This window comes from Sesamum indicum, linkage group LG10, assembly GCF_026168435.1.
Source record: "Sesamum indicum cultivar Baizhima isolate 11 linkage group LG10, ASM2616843v1, whole genome shotgun sequence".
NCBI classification, from domain to species: Eukaryota; Viridiplantae; Streptophyta; class Magnoliopsida; order Lamiales; family Pedaliaceae; genus Sesamum; species Sesamum indicum.
This window is the reverse complement of record NC_142666.1, coordinates 3,019,477-3,042,115: the sequence shown is the minus strand read 5'-3', so window position 1 is coordinate 3,042,115 and position 22,639 is coordinate 3,019,477. Positions and strand designations below refer to the sequence as shown.

At 33.3% G+C, this 22,639-nt stretch overlaps 2 protein-coding genes and 1 long non-coding RNA gene across 4 annotated transcripts; 1 reads left to right on the top strand and 2 right to left on the bottom strand.

Moving 5' to 3' along the window:
* Positions 1-4,965: 4,965 nt before the first annotated feature.
* Positions 4,966-10,348, bottom strand: LOC105172491 (uncharacterized). Of its 2 annotated transcripts, none has more exons than XR_848655.3 (4): positions 10,213-10,348; positions 7,228-7,400; positions 5,854-6,053; positions 4,966-5,706 (listed from the first exon to the last, which is right to left on the bottom strand). It is a non-coding gene; the product is annotated as an uncharacterized LOC105172491 (long non-coding RNA). The 2 variants fall into 2 exon arrangements; XR_848656.3 differs by having other exon boundaries at positions 5,854-6,048.
* Positions 10,349-13,525: 3,177 nt separating this feature from the next.
* LOC105172492 (PHD finger protein Alfin1) lies at positions 13,526-19,130 on the top strand. Its single transcript, XM_011093941.3, has 5 exons — positions 13,526-13,971; positions 14,265-14,297; positions 16,931-17,159; positions 18,234-18,363; positions 18,462-19,130. The coding sequence occupies exons 1-5, from the start codon at positions 13,875-13,877 to the stop codon at positions 18,735-18,737; spliced, it is 765 nt and encodes a 254-aa protein (XP_011092243.1). The 5' UTR covers positions 13,526-13,874; the 3' UTR covers positions 18,738-19,130.
* A 166-nt stretch (positions 19,131-19,296) lies between these two features.
* Positions 19,297-21,827, bottom strand: LOC105172494 (Pentatricopeptide repeat (PPR) superfamily protein). Its single transcript, XM_011093942.3, has one exon. It carries the CDS (start codon positions 21,799-21,801, stop codon positions 19,483-19,485), a length of 2,319 nt encoding a protein of 772 aa, XP_011092244.1. The 5' UTR covers positions 21,802-21,827; the 3' UTR covers positions 19,297-19,482.
* Positions 21,828-22,639: the final 812 nt, after the last annotated feature.

Below are 22,639 nucleotides of genomic sequence, written 5' to 3'. Positions count from 1 at the left end.
AGAGATAAATAAGTGTGTGTTGGAGATAGATGGTATGTTTGGATTTGTATTGAGGTAATTTAAAATATTTTAAAATAAGTGGTGTAGGTTTGATGTTGGAATTTGGGAGACAAAAATCACTGTTCATTATCAAATCATCTCTTTTATATATATTTTATATATAAATATCTATATATATATATATATTGTATGTTTAAAGTTGTATTTTTTAGAGACAAAAAGTATTGTTCATTATTAAATCATGTCTCTTTTATATTATATATATAAGTGTATATATATATTATATATAAAAAATTAAAAAATAAAAAAACACACAGATAAGGTGTAAAAAGTACAAAAACAAACATTGAGTGTGTTTTATTTTATCTCAAAAAATCCGAAAACATGAAACCAAACACAATGTTTATTTTTTTAGACTCTTGTACAAATCTAGTTTTTTTTTTAGTGTGTTCTTGAAAATGTGTATATATATCCAAAATTCATAGAGAAACTATTTACTTTCATATATATAAAAAAAAAGAATGTAATTAATTAATTAATTAAATGAGAATTGAATTTAAAAATAGAGAAAATTTAGCAAGAATTGAATTATATATATGTGGAGATGGAGACATGAGGCAGGTAGCTGTTAGGCATGAGATTGATAATTACGTGATGATATGAGGACTTGCAGAGCAGACGACGAGCGGTGAGAGACAAAAATACATAGGTGGTTTGGACCCCATTTCACCTCTACTTATACATACCTTGTCCCCCCCCCCCCCCCCCCCAAATCCAAGTAACTAATCCATTATTATTATTATTATTATTATTATTATTGTTATTGTGTGTGTGCATTTTGTGAAATTTTTTAGAGTAACACACTTGCTCTGATCGGGATCGAGATTGGTATGGTTTCGAGGGTAGTCCGGATCGATCATGTTTCTTGGATAAAAGTAATAATGGCATGCCATGATTCAAAATAGCTGTGAGATATTTATAAAATCAAATGTCCGTACTTGTATAGGTCCACGTGGCATGATTTTAAACTCTTCAAGTACAAAGCAATCGATAATTATGATCACCGCGGTCCAATCTGGCTCGTGTTAAAAACACGTGAGTTCTCGATTGAACAGTTAGAGACGGCCACCTTTTTAAATAATTATTATGAACATTTGTTAGCAATGAAACTCATTCTAATAGATTTAGTTGAGGGAAAAAAAGAAATTAAAATGATGATAGAGATAGTTTTTAAATAAATAGATGATCATAGAGTACACTATCCAAAAAAAAAAAAGTCTAGTTCACCTTATTAATTAGCTAAAATGATTTAAAAATTGGTTTATAGGTATGGGGCAGTTATGATCTAAATTGTTGGCTATTGTGATTTCTCTTTTTTTTTTTTTTTTTTTTTTAAGATATATATATTGGCATAAAGCCTTTGGAGTGTTTGAAAATTTATAAGAATATATTTTAAAATTGTTTGAGAAAGAAAATTAAAAGATAAATTTATTAACTACAAATATTATATGATAGGAGCTTATTTATAAAGGTAAATACATTGACATTTTCTGAGGTTAGGCCAAATTACACAAGCAGTCCCTGTATTTTAAAAAATTACAGCTATACACCCTGAGTGGTGTTAGTGTAATATTTTTTAAGGGGTGTTTGTGTAAGTTTTGTATTTGAATAGGGGGTGTAATTGTAATTACAACTATAACATCAGGGAGCGTAGCTGTAATTTTACAAGAATAGGGAATATTTACGTATTTTGAAATAACCTCAGGGGTGTCAATGTTGTTATACTATACATAATTAAGAATATTATCATAAGCATCGTTCAATAAATTTTATAATCTTTATTTTTTTTTCCCTTTTGGTCATGGTTAATAATCATGGTAAAAATCGTTGTTTCAGTTGGCGAAGTAAAACTATTAGTCATAACTAAAAATTATGATAAGAGAAAATTGTATTTATGGTCCAATATGTTAGGACTTTTTTCAATTCAGTCTCATTTGTTACGATTTTCTCATATTTAAGTTATTTTTTTTTTAATTTTAGTTCACATCATTTTCTTGAAAAAATTAACGAAGTCATTAGTATTTTCATATATTTTTCATTAATTATTTGAAAGAAAAATGCCCGTGAAGTAGTAGATTAAGAAAATTTTCAACTTATGAGATGCAATGTGAGAAAGCCATAACAAATGAGACTAAATCAACAGTAACGTATGGGACCAAAGATCCGATTTTATCCGATAAATATTTAGACTATAACTGAAACCACTTAAAATTCATGCTGCACCAGCTGCTTTCTGTACTAAGTGTATGGAATCTATGGATGATTGACACGCACGCCTCGTCTATACTAATATAGAAAAAAATGCATTTTTCATTCACAAATGATGATTCGTGATACCACTGTAATTTTTTTGTTGTATCGATAATGTCTATGATTTGATTTTTTTTCCCATTTCTTTCCTTTTTTTTTTTTGAAACGTGATGTTTTGGTTAGATATTTTATTCTTCTTTATAATTATATATTTTAAAGTATGAAAGATTATTTATTATATCCATGCAGAAACAACATACCGCAAGAACTAATTTATAGAAAGTGGGGTTTGTTTCAATTATATAACTATCCAATATATAGAACGTACGTCTATAAGATAGCCAAAAATCAGCCACTGCTTAATTATTAATAGTTTCAAAACTTAAGTTAGCGTATTCATTTGTAATAAGATCGTATTTTTGATAATATTAATGTATCATAATTTGCATTTGTTATGATTCGTACGTATAAATATATACATACATATTTATATGTATATATGTATACATGCACAAGTATGTAATCTCAAAAGTGTAGGGGAGGAAGTAGCCATAAATCTGCATGTTAAAGAGTCGCAAAAGCTCTTAATGGAAAGTTGTTATGTAGCAATTATAGATAAATTAAATTAAAAGCATAAGCAATGTACTAATTAATGAACATTAGGCTCAAATATATTATTTTCACAAACCTAAGTTCTAAACCTAAGAATTTAAATATTTTCAAAGGTGGTACTTAGGTATTAATATAGTTTTAAATGCAAATAAAATTATGGCCCCTATAGAGTAATTAAGCTAGAGAAAATTCAAAAAAAAAAATTAATTGATTAAGTTTTTTAATTTATATGAGAGACTTTTTTTTAATAATTTTTAAAATTACATGATTAAGTTTTTTATGGCTATCCTAAGAGCAGAAATTTAATTGTCATATAATAGATTTTTTAATAAAGTTTGTCGGGAGATTGTCAAACTTGGTCGCTACAGTCCTACCAACATATTAGGAATTACATTCAATTTTTATTGAATCAAGTATTATAAATCAGTCACCATTATATACTCGTATAAAGTGGCAATGTCTCAATTCTTAAGAGGTGTTTTTATAATTATTTAAAATAGGTATTTATCAACTTATCGTTGAAAATAAACTTACAAGATCATTGCTTTTTATTTACATATACTATTTTTGAATTGTTTAAAATAAAGTTGTTTTAGGCAAAAAAAATTATAAGCAGCTCCTAATCAACTTTTTTAGCATATATAATTGGTAAAATTATAAGTATTAAGTACTTCTTCTTACAAACATCCCCCAAATTTCATTTTTTTTTAAAATTAATTTTGAAGCGCTCTCAGCATTCACTAGTACTTAATTTATAATTTCTCGATAACTCTTTTTTTTTTTTTTTAAGAGAAAGCGATGAATTATTATTATTTTTTTGAATAAGTCAATTATAATGATCAATGTCAAATATCAATATCTAACAACTAATCAACGACAATAACAATCATATATTATTAAAATATAGGGATAATTACATTCTCCTCTCCGGAGATTTGATGTAATTATATATAGATCCCCTATGGTTTGAAAATTACATTTAACACCCATTTGCTTCCGTCTAACAAATAAGTCCATTTGTTAATTAGAATCATCGAATTTGCTGATATTAATAAAAAAAATAAAAATTATATTTAACTCCGACTGACTTATTATAGATTAAATAAATCTTTTTATGATCAAATTACTCTTATACATCTCCACGCGTTAATGCATGTGAGGAGGTATGTTTAGTCCGAGAAAAATTATTTGACCCGCAATAAGTCAATTGTGGGCAAATATCGATTTTTATTCAATTTTTTTTGTTAATATCAGCAAATTCAGTTTTTTGACCAACGGGGGAACTTATTTGTTAGACAGAAACAAACTGCAAGGGTGTTAGGTACAATTTTTCAAATCACAAAAAGTCTACATAATTATCCCTAAAAATATAACTATAATTACTATTAAAGTAGAAACATCCCACACGTTGGTGGGTTCGAACTCATAATTTTAAAATTATGAGACCTTAACTTCACAATTAAACTAAGCCTCATCAACAACTTTATTTATAACTTCTTCACACTCTAAAAATAGAAGTTATTGCAAATAATATCTAAGTGGGATTCGTACGTGACATTAAATAGAAAATTAATGAGTTAACTACTGAATTATGGTACTGATAAAATACAATTTATTAAGAAATTACTTGAATCACGGAATATTGACTCTGACTTTCGAATTAAATTTGAAAAAGTGACAAGTCACAGTAAGTTGTAGTGCTGCCTGGTCCAATCAGCATTCTAGCTAGGGTTATATACTATTAATTATTTGAGAAAATCAATTGTTGCAATAAAAATTAGATGTGAAATATCTTACAATATGCACTCTAATTTTCTCTAATGAATATTTATTAGATTATTGACACCTCGTAAATGGTTTGGAGGGTTAATAAATGCTTAAATTGCATTTTTTATAAAGTCCCAAAATAAAATATTATGATATGAATTTATAAATTTTAAAATAAAGAATTCTTAACTTTAAATTAATTATATAAAAGTATCATTAATAACATTATATAAGTTACATAATTATGTTCTGTCTAAACACTTCAAGAACTTACGGTTAACATAAAAATCAACAAATTATCAACTTCAAAAACATCTGACAAAAATGCAGAAGTATAAAAAGTATTCTAAATAAACTTAGCTAAACATCCTCTCAATCGATAAAATGATACACACCAGATCATTTCAGACCAGACTGTCTAATAGGTTCCTGGAAGAAAGCCCATTGGGATGTCATTGTCCTCCTTGCCACTGAACCAAACTATAGGACAGCGGTGCTGCTTCCTTTTTCAGGCCCTATTAGTCCGGTCATTCTTCCAGCAGGCCAGTGTTCTTGCTGCTGATGCTTTTATCGTAACAACGTGGCAACTTGACACACATTCTTTTCTTTGTAGCAAATGGATGGATATTCCGCCCACGTTCAAAGTCTTCCTTGACTGACTTTGTTAAGAATCTCAGGTCTGTGTCCGAGGTGAGCTTGCTTGCTGATAAATGCAACAAAGTTGGTTATCAAACTCAAGCCTTCACCTTGAGTGAAATATTATCTTGGTTTGGGTTGATTGAGCTGTCCAAGAATGTGTTATGATGACCTCCACGTTGAAAGCCGTCAGAAGTTTAACTTGAAATTTAGATGTAGATTGCAGGGCTGCAGAAGAATGGGAGGATTTCAGGAACCTTGCATAGCCAGTAGTTAAGGTGACCGGTGGCAATCTGAGCTGCCACTTTTCATATGCATCAACTATATGGAGCATCATGTTTGCTCAAGGGCTTAAAAGAGTACAGCAGGTGTCTCAGTCACCTGCCAATAAAATTCAACAATGCAAGAAAAATAATATTTTCAACTGTCATTTCTTCACACCACCAGAAGCTATCCCAGAATGAATATTTTACCATGATCCGATAGAACAGCAGAATTATCTACATTCAGAGAGAGGAATATTCTCACCTAACATCGATATTCGTGGATGTGATCTAGTCCTCATTCTACAACCATTTGTATCTCTCTTTTCTTCTTGTGGTCAAATAACCATCCCAGAATCAGCTGCACTTTTATCATTCTTTATATAAGTAATATATTATTATGCAGATCACCGGTTGTAATGCCACAGCTAGGAGTTGGATAGGTACCGCAGATAGAAAGCTGCACTGGAGAAGGGGTACACTCAAAATGCATTTAACTTCCAGGTCTTTACTCGACAAAATGTAAAGCAGTAAAATAACATATGATGTTTTGGAAGGGCATTGTCATTAGCTAAAAAGATAAAGAGACGTATACGATGAACCTATTATCCTATTAAGTCCGGTTATTGCGAACCAAAATAACAATGAATACCTCTAAAGAAGAATGTGTTAAAGAGAATAAACCATATGCAAGCATACAGCAATGAAGAGTTATTGTAATATAGAGATATTTACCTAGAACTGAAAACAGATGCATGAGTTGTTCAATTGCAAAGTGTCTACTGTAAGATAAAATGGCATATGTTCTTTCGGTTGGATAGCTTAAATTTTGCAAAAATAAATCATACAACTTTGATTTATTTTACCAACAAAGAAATGAGCATGCATGTATAGTAAAAGAGAAGGACTAGGACCGAACTTGACAAGTTAACCAACTAATACAGACGCAAACCATTTCATACAAAGTAACTCTTCATCATCTAGAACTGAAGCAACCACATGAGATGTCACATCAAATGCATAATGCTGAAAGATTCTATCCCCTTCTCCTGTTCTGTCCCTTCAACCAACCAGCAGTGTCAACCTTAATTAAACAAGTTCCTAAACATTAACTTCCTAGTCTTGACTCTTGATATAACCGAAATTTTGAGAAGTTAGCAAAAAGAGATTCTTCCTCCAATAAAAGCAACAGGTTTTTCACACCACTAGTTCATGAGGTAACTTTACACAAATAGAAAACAGTGTGTAAGCACTAGCAAAATAGTGTTTGCAAAGAGCAGCACCATTAACAAGGTAGAATAGGTGATATCAACTTATCAATAACAGCGAAAAGATGGTGAACAGGATTGAAGACGAATCCAGATCTATTATAAGCTATACCTATTAAGGATGAGTAACAGAAAGAACTACAGTGAAACAGAGCATTTCATAAGGAGTTTCATAGACATCGATGCAGCTTATAATGAGTGGTAACAAAGTAGCATCCTCAACCCAAAACAGACGCACTACCAAGCTACACAAAATATTTAACCACATGCATCCGCATGAAATTATCGTATTAATGGTAATTTCATAAATAGCATATTAACATCTATATTGCAATAAGCAAAGTAACAAGTGTGAGTAATTTGACACTCACAAGATATATGTCGATGCATTCAAGTCCTTCACACTCAAAATAAAGTCAAATTGAATCTCTGGTCAAACCACCTTCTAGTCCAACCAGAACATGGTTTTCTTGCAATGCTGCATTCAGCAACCTGGGCTTCCCTACATGTGGTGTCCAGACAAATCATCAGAAGAGACATTGTCCTGTACATAAAGCATGTCTCATCAGGGATGAAACTAAATGTAACCAATTAAAAAGGGCGCATGACAAGTAATTGATTTGATAAGCCAAGTTATTAAGCACCAATGATATAGTAGCCGTTCATGGGAAAATCTTAACAAGAATTTAAGAAGTTTTTGTCAATATTGCAAGTCCTACAGGTCTTTCTAAATTTGAGAGATAATGACTGGATAATATATCATTCCAGAAAAACAGAACCCCAAAACTCTTCAGTAATATATTAGCAATCAACTAAGAAGCTAGCAGCATCCAAGCTTAAACTTTTTCTTGGATACATTTACTGAAGCTAAATGCCTTTTATTCCATAATGGAGTCATGAGTAGACGCCTCAGCAGAACAAGCCAAAAGGCATAGAGACAGAAGAAGTGGATAAATACGGTAAATTAAAATTGCAGACATGGTTAGTCTCACCCATGCTTAGCTGTTATCTGCATGTATTTGCTCTTGCAATTTCTATTAGATAAATGAATGAATTTTATTTTGCTAAAGAAGTAACAAAAGCTTGGACACATGTAAGTTCCATGTATCTGATTCAGTTGAACTTACAAAAGAGAAACATCCCTTTTGGCTGCCTGAGACATGCTCATAATTGCAACTATGGCATGCAATTCTGTGTAACTTGAATTCTGCATTGATATCATGTAAAGTTTTACTTGTTTGCTTTTCTATTTCTTCCCCTTAGTCTGCCCTATTCATCTCCTTGTGCATATATAATAGCATTGGAGAACTACATTTCATGCTTCAAAACTAGGCAACATAATATCATACTGGCAAAACCAGGCAACAAAATATCATACTAGCGAACAACCAGACAGCTTCTCAAAAATACCCATCAATAAAGAACATATAAGTTGCAGCAACATTCACAACATCAAGCAGATCAAAGAACCTCTCGTTTGACATGTTTACCTTTTAATACCAGATATTAGCCAACATTATTGCTTTTTTTTACTAACATTAAGGAATATCATCGCAGCCTTCAGTTCAGGAGTTGGACAAGCTCATGCAAGATCGTGAAATTCATATTAAGAGGGTGTTTGATTTAGGGTTCAAACTATCATTTAAGTTCATATATCTTGTAACAGATTTTAGAGATTATATGTTAGCAATGGTATTTTTTAATCTAGACTAAAGAAATTGATTACAATTTCACAAAATAAGTTAGATCTCTTAACCTTTTTTCTTAAGGACCTTATAAGACTTTATTTTGGTAGTTTATAAGCTCATCCCTTAAATTGCAGCCAGACATTTTTATCTCTCCTCTAACATCTTATAAAATACTTTAAGGAGCTTACATGACACCGTCAAACACCCTCCAAAGTACTTTTGTGAATATGAATTAATGGATCAGCAAAATGTATCCAGTGGAACACGAGCATGAGAATTAGGCATGTGTTTTTTGGTTTCCCTAGCCTCCTTAATTGACTAAGGTACCTTATATACAAGACTTGAAATAAATTAGCTCACATAAAAAAGCCAACAATGGGACAAGTATGGAAAGTTTAGCTGTGATGGTGTATATAAGACCATTGATGAGAAGGATTTGGAATGTTCAAGGAAACATAACAAGATAGGCTTATGCTTCCATGTCTAACAATCATGGTAGTGTAACAGCTGGAAAGAACCCACTCTTGGAAAAGTTTGTGGGTGAATGGGCACATATTGCTCTTTCAGTGACAGCACAGTCAGATCAATAAAGAAATTCTATAGAGGCGCATGATTTTAATTTGTTGAAGAGCTTAAGGCCCATTACAATGCAGATGATCTCAGACACAAACCCAAGAACATTAGCCACAAAAGGAGAATGCGGTCCATCAATAGTTCTTCAAGAACTGTAAATATAATAGGATAAAAAGTCACAGAATGATCCCTGGAACATATGGGTATATAATCCAAAAAAATCAAGGAAAGCTTGGGCACTCCTCTGCAGTAACATTTCTATTAAAACACATCAGCGAAATCCAAATAATTCAAGAAAAAGGAACCCATACATACTGTATCATGATGTCACCATGTTTCCTCCCTGACAAGTCGGCACTTTATTCAAACTTCATCAACCCAGAAAAAAGAAACTTAAAATCTGCTATGCAGCCTTATAGTTTTCAGCAGGATAGGGTCTTTACCCTTTTCATTGCATGAAGCAAGAGACTTGGAAACTATGTTGGGCAAAAATAATGACCCTCAAAGTCAAGAGTTCATGTTAAGTGGATCTTTTAACAGCTCTAGGACTAATGGTAACAACATACTTTTTCTTTTCCTCAGACAGCTCAACAGAAACAAGGGAAACTCGTTTGCCAGGTCTGATTTAGATAACTCATTGAAGCCTGAGAACACAATCAATGATCACACAAAAAAAGAAAACAGAAATACATTGACAAAAACTTTATTCCAGAATCACTGACTATATTGTCGACCTCAATGCAGATTCAGAACCTCAAACCATCAGCATTAAAGATTACCTAATAATAGCACATCGATTCTGCCTAATGGATCCTACTCAACTCTCTGAGCTATTATTGGATCACGAAACAGCTTTACAAGAGTTCATTGAGGCGAAGCTCATAAGTGGCACTCCACTCACAACAAAAAGTCCTAGATTCCTAATACGATGAAACATTACTATTAGGGTGTTGGGACTCACAGCTAATTAGCCACTATTCACAAAAATATAGACATTACTATTAGGTTGTTGGGAATCACAGCTAATTAGCCACTATTCACAAAATAATCTCAATGCACAAGCCCTGACAAGAATGATCGGTATGAAAAGCTCACATTTTTAAGGGAAGCGCCAGTGACGGTGGCGCAGCGGCGGTGGTGGTGGGATACATGCCAATGGGGAGTTCAGGGCCTTAGAAAGGTTGGAGCGAGAATATAACGTCAACTGTAATTACATTAATGCCCCTAGTAACGTTCCATTTTATTTTAGTTGTTAGCCGGCTCTTCCTCGTGTATATAATAAATAATATTTTATATTTTATAATATATTTATTTATTTATATTATTATTTTTAAAAAAGTCATAATAATTTTTAAATATACAAATTTACCCTTTAGTCAATTCTTCCCTTCAAATGAAAATTTCATAATTTTTAATAATCTCAAAATTATAATATTTTTTCTTTCAATTTGTTAATTCATGTTTTCCTCTGATCTTACTTCTCAATATTTATTTTTAAATTATATATTTTTAATAAACTTGTAATTATTATATATTTTTTTCTCTCACATCACTCCACATCCTCTCTTTTTTTTTTTTTTTTTTTTACGGACTTCTTTCATTCTCATTCCAAACACCACGATTGCTTCTTCTCACAAATTTCATTTTCTTGCTCATCTCATACTACAAATCTTTTTCTATGTTTGTGGGAATTATCGATACAATTAAAAAACTAATGCGGTGCCGTTAAAATAACGTGAAGTCACTTTTGTAAAAAAGCAAAAAGAGGAACTGTATTTATACCCATATTTATTATAAGGATATAATTATCATATTTTAAAAATTGATACAACGGTGTCACTAATCGACGCTTTGCGAATGTAGATTGTCTTTTCTCTTAGATTAATATAGATAAATTAGTTATCCATGTATGCATATAATAAATAAATTTTTATATTTTAAAATATATTATAAATTAAAATAAAATATATTATAAATTAAAATAAAATATATTAATTTGACAGTTATGTTAAAGTATTCATGAAGTTGAATAAGTAAGTTATCTTATTAATTGAACGGTATTTGTGGAGATCAAAAGAAATTAGTGTTCCGGTATCAAAACTGTCGAGTTGTGTCTATAACACCGCTTTTTGTTCTTTATATATGGATAACGGAAATTTGAAACCACATTTTATAAAAAAAAATATTTTTCTACCAAATTTGTATGTATGGATTTGATTTTATTTCGATGATAATTATATAGGTTCCCGCGTCTTATATATTTAGATATAAAATAATAAATTTATTAATTTATTTATGATTAATTATACTGACATCATTTGAAATTATATTTAAATGTACAAATGCTTCATATTTTTTACAAAATTATAAATAAATCAGAGGATGTTAGTGTAATGTACCTCAAAATGCGAAATTACAGTTGTGTATTAAATTTCCTCATTTGTCGATAAAAAAATAATAAATTACAAAAACAAAATGACAATAAATAAAAGTTAAGAAGTGGAGGCCAAAAAATATTAATTTCTCCTAACAAAATTGGTCACTCTCACAAATGCATCACTACTACCATAAAGTCCACATATGACAAATTATCCCACATTTTATGTTTTTTTTTTTTATCAAATTATGTTTAGGATAAATTGTAGCTGCCTCTCCTGAAGTTTGATATATTTACAATTACCTTCTTATTGTTTGAAAAATTATAAATACTCCTTAAAAATTACTACTTTACCCTTATTATTTTTTTTAAGAAAATATTTGAAAAAAATAATGCTAGGAAAAGTAAATAATCATTTGAGAAATTAGTTCATAATTTATAAATATCTAAAAAGAATGTAAAATTAAAAACGGGCATTTTTGAACAGTCCTCCACAAAAATTATATGAAAAACTAATGGAATAGGCCGTTACACGAACGTTAAAATCAAGAATGTATTTATAATTTTTTAAATAATAAAGAAGTAATTATGATCATGGCAAATCTCATGAAGGGTGATTATGATTTACCTTATTATTTTTATTAGTTTTAGATTATAGACATTTTCACTTTAGTAAAATTCGACGATATGTATAAAAAGTCGTACACAATCAAGTTCGATTACATAAAATCCACAATTTTATTATCTGTCTTTATAATTTTAATCATGTATATTGCTGGTTAGTTTGATTCGATCATACTTCGACTCATACTACTAAAGCTATTAAAAATTTTCAAATTTCACATATTTCATGATTTTTTCATCAATTTTTTTACAATTTATTTTTTTTTAGTGAGTCAATTACCAGTACACCATGATCTAAATCATTGACGATTATGACATCCAACATAGTAATATTTGATATTTATGACTAATTAACAATAGCTATTACAGCATACATGTAACTATTATTAAAGTAGAATAACAATTTTCTCATATTTATGGGATTTAAATCATGCGGCCTCAATTTCGCCTACTAAACTGAGGTCTTCCGATCGAGCTTTATAATTTAGTTGATATCAACTTTTTATTATTATTTCAGGTAAATTAAAATGACTTTTCACTTCTCTTAAATTTGTCATAATTACGAATATTATTAATTATCAGAAAAATTACAGACAACCCCTTGATTTTAATGTCTATCTAATAACAAGCCCATTGCATTAACATTCGTGACGTTTTCATCAAGTTTTTATAGTGAATTGATCAAAATGCCATTTTAAATTATGACATATAATTATAGAATTTTCTAAAATATTTATATGGATTATTTCCCATAGATGATATATTTTACTCACCCTCAAATTTTTTATATATTTTTTTATTTTTAAAAGATTTCGGTAAGGATATAGTTATAATTACCCTATTTCTATAAAAAAAATATCAATTTTTTTTTTAATTGCCAATGGAATTTGAATCATGAGATTTTAATTTCGTCAACTGAACTTCATCAGTAGTCCCTAGCTTTAAAATTTAGTTGATATTAGTTTTTTAATTTGGATATATTACAATGAACTCTTCCAAAGTTTGTCATTGTCATAATTATAATATTTTTTCTATTATTTAGAATACTCTCTAAAATTAATAATCGTCCAATAAATACTCATATAATAAACGCGAAAGAATATTTATTAAACAATTTATTATTTAATAGACATATTTATAATTTATAGGCTGTTGTAGTTTATCTTAATATTTTTCTTAAAATTATCAAGAAAATAAAAAATGTATAAAATAGAAAGTTGACATCATAGTGGGTCCACATAAATTCATATCCAGTCCAACCAGAAAGTGCCACGTGTTCAAGAAAAAGGCCAAGTATTGACCAGACAATAGAATTCCTCCGCCAACTAAATCATCAAAATATTGTAATAAAGTAAATTTTAATTAAGAAAAAAAAAAAGAAAAATTCAGTACTAAAACCCTCATTCAGCCATTCACCCATTTTCATTCCCGCTGTTTCCTCTCTCTCTCCTCTCTCTCTCTCTCTTCTCCTCACTCCATTTTTGCTTTCTCTCTCCCCTCAGAATTTTGTTTGCACTCAAACATATATTCACAAAGGCAACACACACCCACTCAAACCCATATTCAAATTTGATTATTTATGCGTGTTAATTTGAAGTTTTTATTTGGTGAATCCTGGAGAAGAAACCCTAGCTCTTGAATAGAACCCTAATTCGGTCAGTCCCTGTTTGTTCTTTTTTTGGTTGTGCTGCGGAACCGGTCCGATTCTTGGGGTTGCTTCTGTGGGTTTTCTGAATTGGTGTTGAAAACATTGGAAATGGAGGGGACTCCGCATCCGATACCGAGAACCGTGGAGGAGGTCTTCAACGATTTCAAGGGCCGTAGAGCTGGCCTCATCAAAGCTCTTACAACTGGTATTTTTTGTTCCGTTGAATTCTCTGTTTCTCGTTGAAATTTCGTTTCTTTTTTCTTTTTAAAGAAAAAATACCTTGAACCTCGTTACTTATTAGTTAATAGGCGCCTTTTATGTTTGCTGTAAGATGTGTATGTTTCTGCATGAATTTCGTGGGGTTATACGTGTGCGGATGTGTTACATTTGTTTGTGGCTGTGTGTGAATGTGTGAGAAGTTCTGTTGGATAAGTTCAGTTGCTCAGTGGAATTCATGGTTTAATTTATTCTAATTGTATTCTGTTGTGGTCTTTGCAGATGTCGAGAAATTTTACCAGCAGTGTGATCCCGGTGAGTTTTGTTTTTCTGTTTTCTTTTGTAAGTTTGGTACGTCATTATTTGTAACTTTGACCGGTGGGACTCTTTTCACGTGTGCCTGACTTTGTTCGGCGCATAACTGTCTTATATTTGGAAGTTGTTGTGCATGTAGAACATTAATGGCAGAAATTAATTTATAAAGTTGTGCTTTCTGGCTATGCTGGGCCGTCGGTATAGTAGTTTTTATCTAAGTAGTATAATTTCCCGTTTAGCTTCTTTCTGTCGGTGGAAACCTAATATTTATGTTGATTAATCCATGTGTTTTATTCTGTTGGGTTCTAATTCTGGTTGTATCCTTTGGCTTTGCTAATGCGAACAAGAATTCATTTATGGAATGTGCTGACTCTTGTGTCTCTCTGCTCAGTTTTGAAGGAGTTAGAATCTTAGATAAAGCCTTTGATAACTGTTTGGACAGATTAAATTATTTTAATTGCTTTTGAAATTTTGCACTGTTCAGCCATTGAATCAGAGTTTTTTCCATTTGGAATGAAGTTTGATTAATTGGTCGTTCAGGAGTGAGCATATCATTGCCGAGGGCCCAGCAACTTTTTCTTCAGGACATAGCTTTCTGATTAGATTGGTATCTATGACTACACCTCTTTACAATGCCTAAAGCAACCGTAGTTCGTTTTCATTGTAATTAGGTCAAGTCAACCTCTTAAGCTGGTAGGTAACAGCATTGAAATTAATAAGGAACTTGATACGGTTAGCATGGTAGCGGTGTGCCATATTATATGTTTGGTAATTGGTACCCATAAGTAGGCGTTGCTTGATTTTTCTCGCTGCAGCTGTCTGAAGTGTCTTTTTGATCCTTGTCATGCCGAGTTGTGAAACTGCACCTTGGTTTTTGAATTTTGTTGCCAGACACAGAACTTGACCTAATATGCTTGTTTTGCTGCAGAAGATTTCATGCCAAACCATAGTAGTCAGTGGCGCATGGCGCACAATGGCGCCAAGGGCTCCTGGAGCCATGGCGCACGGTGCGGCGCGCGCCTTTTCGAACGATGGCACAAACATAAGAATCTATATATTTATATAATTGGTATTATTTTGACTAGATTAATGTATAAGGAGTTAAATAAGACATATAAAACAACAAATTCAACATAACAAGACTTTATATAATTAAAACGACCAATGTTGAACCATTGAAGGATAGCGAAAGTCCTAAAGTACAGCTTTATAGTAAGAAAGTTAAGACTTTAAGCTGTAAATTCTGAATACCAACATAAACATACAATAAAATACTGTAATTAATCATCCCAAAAAGAAAACACTAACAGAACAACTAAAGCACTCAAAGATTAATAAAATCACATCAATTTCAATGATTCAATCGGCAAAATTAGAGCTTGTACTGCCGTACACGCTAAAGATTTACACTTCATGAATTTAGAAAAAAAGTCACTCTCTCAATGGAAGAGAAGAAGATGCGTTGGCAGAGGAAGAAGAGAGAACCAAATAAAGAAGAGTCAAGAATGAAAGTTACCCATGCATGCAAAGTACTTAATTTGCAAAATTCCTTTTATATTTAGGTTTCTTTTTTTTTTTTTAATTCATGGGCCTGGGCAGCCCAGCCAGCAGCTAGGCCGCCCAGGCCCTCTTCGTTATGGCACGCGCTATGGCGACGCCATAGAGAAGGCTCGCGCCATGGGTGCCGTACGGCGCGAGGACTGCGCCTCTCATGGCGCGCGCCACGGCACGCCATTGACTACACTGTGCCAAACCTCTTTCCAGTTAATGGGTGAACTTAGCGAGTTGGTGGTTTTTGTGGTCCTTGTATACGCAAAATTGTTTATATCGGAAAGATACTTGTATAGGCTATATCTGGAGCATGATGTTCCAATATTAAGCTGTTGACTTCAAAACTCTAAGCTGCTATGCATTCTTTTTCAATTTGTGAGTTGTGGCAGATCAGTTATTTCCAATGCTCTGTTTTTCTTTTTTGTCTTGTGAGTTGTGGCAAAACAGTTACTTCATGTGATTGCTTTAGATATTTAATGCTGCAAGGTAGAGTTGGCAGCATCTCAGTGAATCAATGATGGTGACCTTTTCCGCTACACGTATGAGACAGCGAGTCTTTGAATTTGTTGATAATTGATATTAAATGTCAAATTAATGTTATGATGGTATTGGTATATTCTTTCTCATTTACTTACTACCTGATTCTTAGTTTGGCGTATGTGTGACTTTATGCTCCATTCTATGTTATTTCCTGTTATATTTTCCATCTGGTTCCATATATTGGAATACATCTATTAATGTTCGCTTGTCAATTATCCAATGAAAATTCTGGTATTTTATTTGTCACTGTGTTGTGTGATTGCACATCGTGCCAAAAAAAAAAAAGAAAGGAAAAAGCTAGAAAGAGATGGCTCCTGATGGCATGTAATCTTCTACTGGTAATTGTAACTCATTTTCCTGGAAGACTAAATATTATCCTGTTTACAACTTTTTGTGATACATAAAAGGAACTTCGTATTATCATTCAATCTGATTAAGCTTTTCTAAAATTTCATGGTTAGTATGATATAGAAGTACACAGCAAATGAATTTAGTTAAACTGCAAGGAGCTGAGTATGTCTGTATTTGTTGATGTCTTGCAGAGAAGGAGAACCTCTGTCTATATGGGCTTCCAAATGAGACATGGGAAGTTAACCTGCCTGTTGAGGAGGTGCCACCTGAACTACCTGAGCCAGCACTTGGAATAAACTTTGCGAGGGATGGTATGCAAGACAAGGACTGGTTATCTCTTGTTGCAGTTCACAGTGATTCATGGCTGCTTTCTGTTTCGTTCTACTTTGGTGCACGATTTGGATTTGGTAAAAGTGAAAGGTAAATGTTTGCAAAGAAGCTTCTTTTGGTAAACTTATTTAGTGGTTTCTCAATATCGTTAAGAAACAAATTTTGCACATCTTGGCTTACGACCTCTATTTCAGCTGTAATGACCAGCTACCTGAGAGCAATAACCATTTCAATTCTGTGATTTGGAAGAGGAACTTAATGTATTACGTTATCAATTATAAGCACAACCGGAGCACAAAAAATTTCTACTTTGGATTTGACAAAATCAGATAGTGGTGGTATCTTTTTTTCCCCGAGAATGACTGGCACAAGATTGTTCTTGGTTCCATCAGCTATCTTTTTTCTGTCATCGAAAAATATTGGCTGGTTTCTTTTACATGTAATTTATTTGTTACCCTTTTGTTTTCAAAGTTTTTCGTGTTAAAAGCATGAAATCTTTCTTTCAGTTGTTAAGGGTGGCATAAAGGCAAATCCCAACTTGTCTATTCCTTGACCTTGTGAAGTGTATTGAACTAGAGTAGAGGGTGTATACCTTGTTCACTTGCTAACATGTCAATCTTTGTGCTATTCATTATATATCTATACCTCAGGTGTATATGCTATTTATCATGACTCTTCAATTACTTTCTTCGACCTGTGTATAAATTGATATGTTCATGCATATGTCGCTACTGCCATATTCTAGTGGGGATACACTGCCAATTTAAATGGATGCTCAAATTGATGCCTAATTATGTTCTGGGCTCTGATAATTAATTGTGTATTACTGACATTTTGGAAGTTTGGTTTTGGTAATATAGGCTCCATGAATTGCTTTTCTTGTTTTACTTTGTATTGGTTTTTTGTTGTTTGATATGACAGAAAATGAATCTTGGTCCAATTTACCTCTCTTTTATTATACTGGCTCTTTCTTTCCTTTTCTGGATGTTCTTTTGACCAAATGGCTGCAAAATTTAATTTCCGTAGCGTGTAATCTGCACATAGAAAAGTTTTTTGCTGTTTGCTTGCAATTTTTTTCCTGGAGAATATTGCTCTTTCATGATTTTACAGTCTCTTTAAAACTATCATTGATTCTTATAGTGGTTGGAAATTTGTCTGGCACAGGAAGAGGCTTTTCCAGATGATTAATGAGCTACCAACCGTATTTGAAGTTGTGACGGGAGCTGTTAAGCAGGCAAAGGAACAGGCTGCTGCCCAAAATAACAGCAGCAAGAACAAATCGAGTGGCAGAATGGTAAGTACCAGTTTATGCGACTTACTTTTTTGGCTGCATGCACCTGCTTTCTTGTATGCTTCAATATGACCCTTTATCTGTTCGTTTGCTCCTCTTAGCCATCTCGACAACCTGAGTCCCAGTCCAAAGGAGTTAAGCCGTCTGCAACAAAGGATGAGGATGAGAGCGGAGAGGAAGAAGAAGAAGATGATGAACAGGGAGCGACGCTTTGCGGTGCTTGCGGAGACAATTACGCCAATGATGAATTCTGGATTTGCTGTGATGTGTGCGAAAGATGGTTCCATGGGAAATGTGTGAAGATAACACCTGCGAAAGCTGAACATATCAAGCAGTACAAATGCCCTAGTTGCAGTAGCAAGAGGGCTAGAGTTTAATCTACCGAATTGGAACTTGAGGATCAAAGACAATCAGTTCAGGGTAGAATTGTTAGTGTTTAACGTGTCAAAAGTTGGAGAAAAGGCAAAGTCACTGGCCTGTGTTAGTTTATAAATTAGAATGTCTGCTGATGGGGATATCAATCCTTTTGAACTTCTGGATCCCTGTTTCTCAAATATGCTTCTGGATTGTACTTTAGGAATGTTTATGGAAAGTGTCGTGCTTCTATCTTAGAGTGGGATTATGGAAAGACATTTCCCTTTTATATTTCTCCTCAATTTTCATATTGTTAAACTGCATCGTTGGGACAGCAAACTCGCTTTTCTGCTAAAGCAGTGTCCTGCAGTATGTATATTTGAATTTTTTTATACCAATTCATGTTTGTCGTCCTACATTTACCTCTATTCCTGTATAATTGCGTCTTCTTTACTGGTAATGTCTCTGCTACATCAAGGTAAGCTCATTGATCATCTTTGTAAATAGGGATGCAAACAAATTGAATTAGGTTGAACATTTTATTGTTCAAGTTTATTTGAATAATTTCTGAAGCTAGAAACATTGTGTTTCTGAAATTGGTATGATTAATAATGTATTGGGTCCAGTGATATTCTTGTTTGTTGATCTCAAAGAAACCCTGCTCTTGGTACAAGAGAAAAAGTCCCACAAAGGTACAGCTACAGATTTCTTAGCTCTTGGAGTCACTTCTCATGTGGTTTATCAATCATAACGGGCAATGATCTCACACTACCAAAAGTCATTGCATGAGCACTTGTTATCCTTGAAATGATGAAATCTGTTGTTATCCCTCACAATAATCTCTCTCTTCTCCAGCTTTGAAATCATCTTGATGGCAGTATGGCAATCCCAACAAATCCTCAAGTTCTTCACCACCCTTATAACAGTTCCCTGTTCGCTAACAAGAAGGCAGAAAGCAACGGCCAATCTCTCACTATGAGTTCCCACCATCTCTTCCTTATCCTCATCCTCAACATCTCTCAACACATTGCTTTTATCAGCTATATACCCTGCAGCCTTCATTTTCCTTTTCAGTTCTGCCAATGTATGATAGATTTCATCTGATTGTTCGTGTGAACGATCACCTACTATAAATTTGTGAATCTTCCTATCATACTCCACCCAGCTCCATCCAGTTGTCTTCATTAGCCCTCTTGTTTTCATCAACTCCCTGATTCTATCGACCTCTTTCCACTTTCCTGCAGATGCATACATGTTAGAAAGCAAAATGTAGTTCCCTGAATTCTCCGGTTCAAGCTCAAAGAGCTTGTTTGCAGCAAACTCCCCAAGGTCGACTCTTTTGTGTATTCGGCAAGCATTTAGAAGAGAACCATATACTTGTGCATGTGGGCTCACCGGCATTGCTTCGACCACTTTTCTTGCTTCATCGAGCTTTCCCACCCGTCCGAGCAAATCTACTATGCACGCATAATGGTCTATATCTGGAGCGTTTATAGATTCAAAGACCTTTCTGCCCTCTTCCAACATTCCCGAATGGCTACATGCCGTCAGAATGCCAATATAGGATATTCGATCTGGTTCAATGCCTTCATCTTTCATTTTCTGCATAAGCTTGAGGGCTTCAACGCCATTTCCATGAGCTGCAAAACCTGTGATCAAAGCATTGTGGGATACCACATCTCTTGTCTCCATTTCATCAAAGATCAGCTTAGCTTCATTCATGCTTCCACATCTAGAATACATAAAAATCAGAGAATTCTGCCCTGACAAGCTCAAGTTTATATGGTGTGCATTAATGAAGTTCACAACCCAATTGCCCAACTCCAGTGCCCCAAGATGACCACAGGCTGAAATTACACTCACCATCGTCACTTCGTCTGGCATTATGTGCTCATTTATCATTTCCTTGAAGAGTTCAATAGCTAGTGATGATTGTCCATTTTGTGCATAACCAGCAATCATTGAGTTCCATGACACAACATTCTTTTTGGGCATCTGATCAAAGAGTTCGTTTGCTGCAGGTATGTCCCCGGTCCTCATGTAAGCTGAAATCATAGAATTCCAAGTGACTGAACTTCTATACACCCCAAGCTCATTAAATATCTTTCGAGCCATCTCAAGGCGCCCACACTTGGCATACAAGTCAAGAAGCGCAGTCTTGGCGAACGGATTCAAGCAAACTCCCCTGTCACCCAGCGTCTTCACGACCGATTCTGCAAGTGCAGGATCACCACACGATGAACATGAAGAAATAACAGTAACCAAAGTCGTCTCGTCCGGGGTAACCCCAGTACTCACCATCTCATTGAACAAACTTAAAGCCTCCTCGGAAAATCCATTCTGTGCAAAGCCTGAGAGCATCGCATTCCACGAAACCACACTCTTCTCTGGCATCCGATCAAAATAGCTCCTGGCATTCTCCAAGTCTTTCATCTTTGAGTACCCACTAACCATAGTGGTCCAAGTAATCACATTCTTATCCGGCATCAGATCAAACAACCTCTTAGCCTCACCTTCACATCCCCAGTTCCAATACCCCGAAATAATCGCATTCCAATCCGCAACACTCCTCTCAGTCATTTCATCAAACAACAGTCGCCCCGCCTCAATAGGCCCATACTTCCCATACGCATTTAATAACGCATTCCGTATATACTTACCGGAATCAAGTCCCATTTTAACAAACTGGGAATGGAACAAAACCCCGCCATTCCCCGCCGCTTTAATCACTACAGGGTACACACAAGCATCAGGCTTTAAACCGCAATTCTGCATTTCCTCAAAGAGCATCAATATCTCATTATTCCCGCCGCATTTGGAGTAATACCTGAGCATGTTGGTGAAGACCATGACGCCGGGTTGGTGGATTGAGTCGAAAATGCGGCAGATATAGTCCGACGGAGCGTGGAAGTGCGTACAGAACGCAATGAGACGCGCCACCCAGTAATCATGGCGGTGGAGGGCATGTTGAATGAGCTGCGCATGGAATTGCTGGAGTTGGAGAATGTTGGATACTCGCAACACTACTCTGCTAAGGTGGGAAGAGAATTGTGGCATGAGACTGCTGCTGATGGCGCTCAAGAACATTTAACGTCCTCGTTACTTAACTAACTTAACTGTCATGTCTAATTTTGATCAAATTTAAAATAAAAATAAAAATTTCTTATAGAATTTCTATTGCATATTTAATTCAAGCCCACAAATAAATTGCATTAAACCCCAATTGTTTCAGGTATTTAGAGTTCAACCCCATTAAAACGTACAAAAGCCCCAAAAAGTAAAGCTCAAAATGTAATTTTTTTTTTTTTGAAAAAAGAATTATATGATCTCTTAACGAAGGTGGCAATGGTAAACATATGTATTAAATAAAAGTAATTATAATAAATTAAATATATTCATAAATATTATTTGAAAAATGTCAAAGATCCGTTCCGTCTGTTATCCTTGAATAGAATATTATATAATTTGTTGGTATATAATTTATAAATATATTTACAATAATTACGGTGATTGAAATCTATCTTGACTCATGATAGACACTTTGTTTTTTTTTTTTTAAAAAAATAGGCACCTTTTTTAATTATTATTAGAGTTTTGATATTTACGAATCAATATTCGGAATTTTTTTTAACACTTTTATGCAAAAATTATATCTGAAATTTAAAAAAATCAAATAATTACATTACTTACAATTTTCCCAATATTCACATTTTGGATAAAGTAAAATATAAAATTTATAGGTGTGAAGGAGTAGTTCTAGTAGACTATAGTGGTTTATTATTATTCTTTGTTTTTTATTTGAATATATATAGCATTTGAATTGAAATTATTAATATATTAATTGGTTTTTTATATTTAAATATACTGACGTGGAGAGTCATATTTAAAAAAAAAGTTCAGAAAATAATAATAATAATTATAATAA

What these genes read in the sequence shown, in the direction of transcription:
- LOC105172492 (XM_011093941.3), top strand. Translation starts at nt 13,875, where the DNA reads ATGGAGGGGACTCCGCATCCGATACCGAGAACCGTGGAGGAGGTCTTC. An exon ending in GGATTTGGTAAAAGTGAAAG is followed by an intron (nt 17,160 to 18,233) that starts GTAAATGTTTGC and finishes TGTCTGGCACAG; the next exon opens with GAAGAGGCTTTTCCAGATGA. An exon ending in ACAAATCGAGTGGCAGAATG is followed by an intron (nt 18,364 to 18,461) that starts GTAAGTACCAGT and finishes TGCTCCTCTTAG; the next exon opens with CCATCTCGACAACCTGAGTC.
- LOC105172494 (XM_011093942.3), bottom strand. Translation starts at nt 21,801, where the DNA reads ATGTTCTTGAGCGCCATCAGCAGCAGTCTCATGCCACAATTCTCTTCC.